General features: G+C 33.1%; 1 protein-coding gene across 1 annotated transcript; it reads right to left on the minus strand.

The window, feature by feature from the left end:
- Positions 1-2,357: 2,357 nt before the first annotated feature.
- Positions 2,358-3,011, minus strand: LOC127078551 (uncharacterized mitochondrial protein AtMg00810-like). The gene has a single exon (XM_051018997.1). It carries the CDS (start codon positions 3,009-3,011, stop codon positions 2,358-2,360), a length of 654 nt encoding a protein of 217 aa, XP_050874954.1.
- Between the last annotated feature and the right edge of the window lie 4,476 nt (positions 3,012-7,487).

Here is a 7,487-nt window from a genome sequence, read left to right on the forward strand (position 1 = left end):
TATTTTTACTAAACATCATTTATACCAAAAACACATACACACATAAAAAAGGGCTCCCTAGGAGTACCTAGGACACTTTGGGGGCTAACACATTCCTTCTTTGTAACCAACCCCGTTACCTTTAACCTTTGGCATTTTATTAGTTTTGATTTGAAAACATCTTATAGTTGGGTTTTGTTCGTACTTTTCTCTTTTCCTTTGGAAACAATAAAAGCGTGGTGGCGACTCTGGTTTTATTGACGTCAAGTTTATCCATAGCTTAATGGTCATGAATTCACCGCTACACCTATTTTCTTTATTTACTTTTTACTTTTTTTTCGTATATGCTCTTCGGACCACTACCTCAAACTTTAAATGTTGCTATTTCAGAGCAACCCAAACTTAAAACTATGCTACATATATGATTTGTATGATCTTATAACTACCTAACTCCAATTGAATCAAATTATTACAAGAGATGCTTTATAAATGATATAATTTATTTTGATTTTAACAAAGAAAAGGTTCAAGGCATAAAGGGTTTAGCGATGTATAAGTTTATAATGAGTCAATTAACTATAGATAAATAATTGATGTTCTATAAAATCACACTATAACATGGATGTACTCATATCTAGACAAAAATAGTAGACACTGATTATTTGACTCAAACCTTATTTATTTACGTATCTAAAAATTAAAAGATGTTCAACTAGAGTTCCATCTTTAGTTGTTATCATTTAGTAGTCTTTTTGAACTTCCACGGATCTTAAACATTGGCGTTTAGGTACCTAATTTATTTCATGATCTACTTGTATTTATCATTAGCAGCGTAGACACAAAGAAAGATTTGAAAGCAAAAATATCTCATAAACCAAACACTTTCATTACTAGATTATGAAAATCATTACAAATTTTGTGTTATAAGTACTATTCATCAACACAAATATAAAATGAAAATAAAATAAAAACAAAAGTGGAAAATAAATTAATATAAAATAAAAACTAAGTAAAAATAAAACTAAATGAGCAAAAATATAATCAATAGTGAGACACTCGAAACACATTTGGTTAGGATAATTATTTGGAGGGAAAAGGTCTTGGTAGGACTTCTCTCTTTGCTCAAAATCAACTACCATGGCCATTCTCTTTGCATATTTTCCATTGTTCCTAATCGCTCATAAGCAGTGACTGATGGTGTTATTGGTGGTACTCATGCACAACTACTAAAAGGTAAATATCTATTATGGGAGGATTGGTTAAGATTATGGAAGCGTATATTTGGCACAAGCCATGAAACCTAATTTATATGTAGGGTGGTTTTTGCGGGACACATGTTGATGAGGTTGCTCTTGCTCCATAGGTTGAGCTTCCCGAGGTTGCTCTGATGGTAATGGTGGAGGGATTTCTCTCATAAGAATATCCGTGTAGAATGTTTTGATTGGTACCTTGTATTTCATCTTGATATCACTACTTTCAGGTACAACATCTTGAGAAACACATAAGGGAGTTATGATGCCCAAATATCCTAGAACTGTAGCAAAGGAGTTTGTGAGATTTACTATGTTGTTAGAAATTAAATCCTAAATTTTTTATATTTGTATGTTTGATTTAGCATACAAAGATATCTGAAACCATGACGCTTGTCTTATTTACGATTGTTGGAGTTCAATAATGAACCTCCATTAACAATGCACAAGAATTTGGAGAAGATGAAGATGAAAGATGAGAAGAGATAGAGATAGAGATAGATAGATAGATAGATAGATAGATAGATAGAGAGAGAGAGAGAGACTGAAATTTATAACAAACTTTCTTCAAATTTAATTATGTTACAAATGCAACTTCATTTGAGTTTTCATACCGAGACTCAAATTCAAATTCAAATGCAAATTAAACTTAAATGCAAAAGAAATGAAAAACTAAACAATCTTGAATGTTGAATTACATTCAACATCATACCTTAATTCACATTCAAGTTAAAAATCAATAATACCAATTCCATCCCTCAAATTGATGAAGTGTTCAGTTTCCTTGGTCAACACATCTGCAAGTTGCTTATGAGTGCTGACATGAACAACCTCAAGTACTCCATTCTGAACTTGATTATGAGGAAAACAGTACTTGGTATCAATGTGCTTGCTTTTTCCATGAAAAACTGGATTCTTAGCAAGACTTATGGCAAATTTATTGTCAATCATCAATTTGATTGGTTTTCTCACCTTTAACTTCACTTCCTGCAGCAAATTCATCAACCTAATAGCCTGGCAAGCTGCTAAAGCACCAACTATGTATTCAGCTTCACATGTTGATAATGCAACCATTGGCTGCTTCTTGGAGTACCAAGAAACAGGAGCTCCCATATACATAAACATGTATCATGTAGTGCTTCTTATATCTACCATGTCTCCACACCAGTCATAGTCTGAGTAGCATATCATCTCAGCATCACCTGATACTCCAGATGGAAATAAAATTCCATGCCTCAAAGTTCCTTTTACATAATTCAGAATCCTGATTGTAGCTTGATAATATGACCACTTTGGTTTAATCATAAACCTACTCACCATTCCAACTGTATAACATATGTCAGGCCTGTTGTTACATAGATATCTCAGACAACCAACCAACTGTTTAAAGGGTATATCATCTACATCCTCTCCATAAAAATCAGAGTCTAGGTTATGATTTGTCTTAGCAGGTGTGACTTCTGACTTACAATTCAACAACTCAAATTTCTTCAGCAATTCAAGTTCATACTTCAGTTGATGCATAATAATTCCCTTCTCAGAATGCAAAATCTCCATCCATAGAAAATATACCATACTTCCAAGGTCAGTCATATCAAATTCATTCATCAACACCTTCTTGAACTTGTTTATCTCAAAAGTACAACTCCATGTCAGAAGTATGTCACCCACATAAAGACACACCTGAATCACATTGCCATCAGAAGTATGCTGCATATACACACCATATTCCATTTCACATTTCTTGAATCCAAGATCCTTGAGAAGTGAATCAATATTCATATCCAAGCTCTTAGAGCTTGTTTCAGCCTATATAAGGCTTTATGCAGCTTGTATACCATCCCTTATTTGTTCTCTTTCATAAATTCAGGAGGTTGTAACACACAGACTTCTTCTTGCAACAAACCATCTAGAAAAGCTGACTTTACACCTAAATGTATCAGATGCCAATTCCTATTTGCAACTATAATAATAACCAACCTTATGGTTTTGTTTCTAGATACATGTGCAAATACTTCAAAATAGTCTAAACCAGACTTTTATAGGAATCCTCTAGCTACTAATCTTTCCTTATGCTTGGCAACTGAATCATCCGGCTTCAGCTTTATCTTGAAAACTGTTAAGGGCCAATTTGTGTAAATAATCTATAGTATTTTGTGTCCCTTTCCACTTGACCTCAACGAAATTTATTGTTCACACCTTAGTTTTAAGTGTAAATATGTAATTTTTAACATTATCATGTAAATAGCTTTTGTTTAATCATTTTGGTGTAAATTTTTAGGTTTCAAAGTCTATCGGAAGCATGAGAATCTTAAGGTGCCAAACAAGACCCATAGTAACAGTTTTGAATATTCCAAGTTTTCTAGAACGTGCTAAGCGCGGTCCTAGCGCACTTATAGAATTATAGGCCATGGGAAATTGGAATTCACGCTAGGAATGTGATAGGAGCGTGCTTAGCGCGAATCAAGACAATTTAAGTTTATATTTGTAGATCGCACTAAGCGGGTTCTGATGGGGCTCAACGCGATTTCACTTTTTATCCCATGCTATATATACTTTTCGCTAGATATTTTGGAGAATAATTCACTCCAACTTTATTCCAAAGGAAGTTTCAGATAAAAAATCACCCAGAACTTAGAATCAAGACTTCGAAGCATCAATCTTTGAGATTTTTAATGTTGATGCTTGTGAATCTCTTCTTGTTACTTGTTGAAGAAGCTACCATGGTTATGGGTAGCTAAACCCTCTTGTATCAAGATTATATGCAATCAATCTTAACTTGTATGTATTTCTTTTGATCTTTTGTATGTGAATAACTTGATAATCAATGTAGATGATAACCTTTACTTTTATTGAATATTTGTTGAGAAAGATCTTTTAAGTCTTGACCTACGTTTATCATATATCAAAGACCAAGTCTAGACATGGAAGTGGAATTTGAAATTCACTTTGTATTAGATCATTAATGTTATTTGTAGTGTTTAATAGGTTGATACATCGTCGATTAAACAATACAGTAAAAATCACAATACCGTCTTAGACATGAGCGGTATAGATGAGTGATACATGGTTATATTGATTATAAATGAAGTTCACATGCTTGATTAATCGAATACATACAAAATAGGTTGATGAAATGTAGTCTTGATATGTCTTTTAAAATGTTAATCTTTCTCAACTTTTATCATTGCTACAAACTCTTATGAATGTTACTTTCACCAAACCAAAACCAATTGAAACCATCACTTAAGACATTGTAAACTGTAGAACGGAGGTAATATCTCATCAATCCCTATGGATACGATAAAACAAATACCCACTGAAAACACTTTCAAGAAAATGGCTTCGTTGTCAGGATGGTTGTTATGATATTATAAGCATTGCAATAGTTTATCATGTTTTAAGTTTTTTTTTTATATTGTTATCCCTTATCTCATTTCTTATTCATTGTGCTTTTTTGCTATCTCTTGGTTAGATCTTTCCTCCCTATCTTTTACTTTATGTTCTAGGATAGTCTCTTCGTCTCATCTCCTTCTTCAATTTTCAAAATCTTCTCTCTTTTTCAAACCTTCTTGTTTTTAAACTTGAACCATTTTCTCAAATAAGCCTTGATTTTTGTCAAGTGATTTTCAAGAGTATTTTCTTAATAAAATCTTAATCCATCTTAAGCATATTCAGACCAATTTCAAAAAGACTTTAAAAAAATGCATGAACTCATTCAAATTATTTTATGCCCTTTGTGCATTTTTTCCTTTTCAAACTTTTCTAAAAGTTTAGACATGAGTATCGGATTTTTTTTATCCTGAACTGCAAAAAGACCAAGACACAAGACACAAGAAGTTTTATCCTGAACCGCAAAAATACCAAGACACAAGAAGTTTAGAGAAAAAAAATGCTAAAACACAATACCTAAAATTATAATAATGGTTAAGATCTACAAGAGTCCCCCGCAACGGCGCCAATTTGATCCGCTGTCGCACGCGGGTCAAAACGAGTAATAATATATAGTAAGCGGAAAGCAACACCTCGAGTATCGTATCGCAAGGACTCTTGACAAATTAACCAAGTATGAAAACAAAATATGGGGGTTTCAATTCGATTTAGAATAAGTGATTATGAAAAGTGATTAAAAAAAGTGATTATAGAATAAGCTGACACGAACCAACCTACTGCATCATCTTCCGACTTATCATTGATTCTTATAAAATTCCAAATCCCTAACGGGTCTGCTCCTATTCGATTATAATTACCATTAACAAGCGTAAAGAAAATTATGCGAGTAATATTCCCAAATTCCGAATTAAGCAAACGGATTAAAAACTATTGCGAATTAAGCAGACGCAACTTGATCGTTCGTGATAAAATAAAAGCTATGTTAACATGAAATTGATTCGGGATCATCATTCATCAATCGAATTTAAGGATTCTATCCTGTAGCAACAATTAGATTAAGCAAATAATTGGAATTATAAGAAGAATTCAAAGGAAACAAATTGGAATTAATAAAAACCTCAAAGCGGGTTCTGAATTACAACAGGTTGATTCAAAAGGGATTAGTTCTCCATAGTCATCTTGCTAGCTCTAAAAAAATCATACCTGAACAGAAAAATGTAACCCTATTTTTGGCTGCCTCCGCTAGGTAAAAACACTCAAACCCGTTTCACAACTCAACCGGGTCAAATGTACGATCCAGGCCCAATACAACTAACCCAAACAAAATATAAAAATAATGCAGCAGCTTCAACGAAATTTCTGGCCTTTTTACAGTCTGATTCAGCTCTCGACTTCTGAACAAAAGTAGTAGATCTTTTTCTTAGCTTTCCATCGACTGGTAGCACGTCTCAATCCGATACTCCTAGCTCAAGATATGATTTTTCTCGCGAAAGCTGCTAATGCTGAAAATTAAATAAGTGCAAAAATAAAATAAATTATGAAAACACATTAAAACATAAAAATAATCAAAGCAAACCGAAGAAATGCTTAAGTACAAACATGGAAGAACGTGCATCAAAATGCACAGATCAATGAGTCATTTCCATAGTTGAGATATAATTCTTCTATCTCCATAGTATCGATGATAATTCTTTTCTATCTAAGAGAGCTAGTGGCATACTTGTTGATCATTATCCAAGTTGGAGCCCTTCTCTGTGAAGATGCAAAATTCTCATACTTGTGGGTGACTAGTTGAGTGTTCTCCTTAAAATGACAAAATGCATTTTCATTAAAAATGAATCAAAACTAATATCTTTGTTATTTTTACAACGAACTATGAGGTTTTGATCCTCCATTGCCCTTTGTTGGTACATAGGCATGAGACTCCAAAAGTCTTGGCAAACACAAAAATTAAAAAAGAAAAACAAATTTTTTCTCATCTCTCCAATCTTTTGCAAACAACGTCATTTTTAAGGCAAAATGTACATATTTTCAAAGAGGTTCCTAGAGTAATATAGATGTTTAGGGTGCTAATATCATCCCTTTGCATAACCAACCCTCAGGCCCTTATATATTTTTATTAGTTTTGTTTTAAAAACTTCTTTGGGTTTAGTTCCTACTTTTTCCATTTTCCTTTGGAAATAATAAAAGCGCGGTGGTGACTCTTGCTTTGTGACTTAAGTCAATCAAGAGCTTAATCTAAAAAAATTTACCGCTACAAATACCTTGAGGAGTAGGAGACTTACAATCTCACTTATAAAAATGACTTACTTTCGGGACAAATTTAGCGCTATGTTAAGCAATCATAATTGGACTTATGTAGAAGTCACAACCATCTGAGGTTGGTCAATAATAATGTTTGTGTTAATACATACTAGAGACATGATATGTAAATAATTCTCCTAAAGGCATGCCACACAAAAAGAAAAGAGGAAATATCAAGCACAAAGACTAGGAGGGTGATACATTACTTTAATCCATACTTCATAGTACTCAGGACAAACTTATGCATCAATCCAAAGTACCTTAAATGATCCATGATCAGTTAGAATGTAGATTTGAAATGATGAAAGTTCATCAAGTACCAATCCATACACCATGACTAAGATGGACACAAACTATCCAATTGATCAAGAGGAAAAGAAAGAGATAAAGAAGAAAAGGACAAGAGAGATCACATCCAAATTGGATCAAAGGTTTGATCAAGTAATCATCAAAATCAATCATCCATTTTGGTGGAATAGGGTTTTCACCCCATCAACACCCAAGATCCATTGAGTTTGATGAGACCTATGATAAAAAATCCATGATCCAAGACCAACAAAT

This window comes from Lathyrus oleraceus, chromosome 5 (assembly GCF_024323335.1).
Source record: "Lathyrus oleraceus cultivar Zhongwan6 chromosome 5, CAAS_Psat_ZW6_1.0, whole genome shotgun sequence".
In the NCBI taxonomy this organism is placed as follows: domain Eukaryota; kingdom Viridiplantae; phylum Streptophyta; class Magnoliopsida; order Fabales; family Fabaceae; genus Lathyrus; species Lathyrus oleraceus.

Bases quoted from the DNA above. Each gene is read 5' to 3' on its own strand.
- LOC127078551 (XM_051018997.1), bottom strand. From the start codon at position 3,011: ATGAATATTGATTCACTTCTCAAGGATCTTGGATTCAAGAAATGTGAA.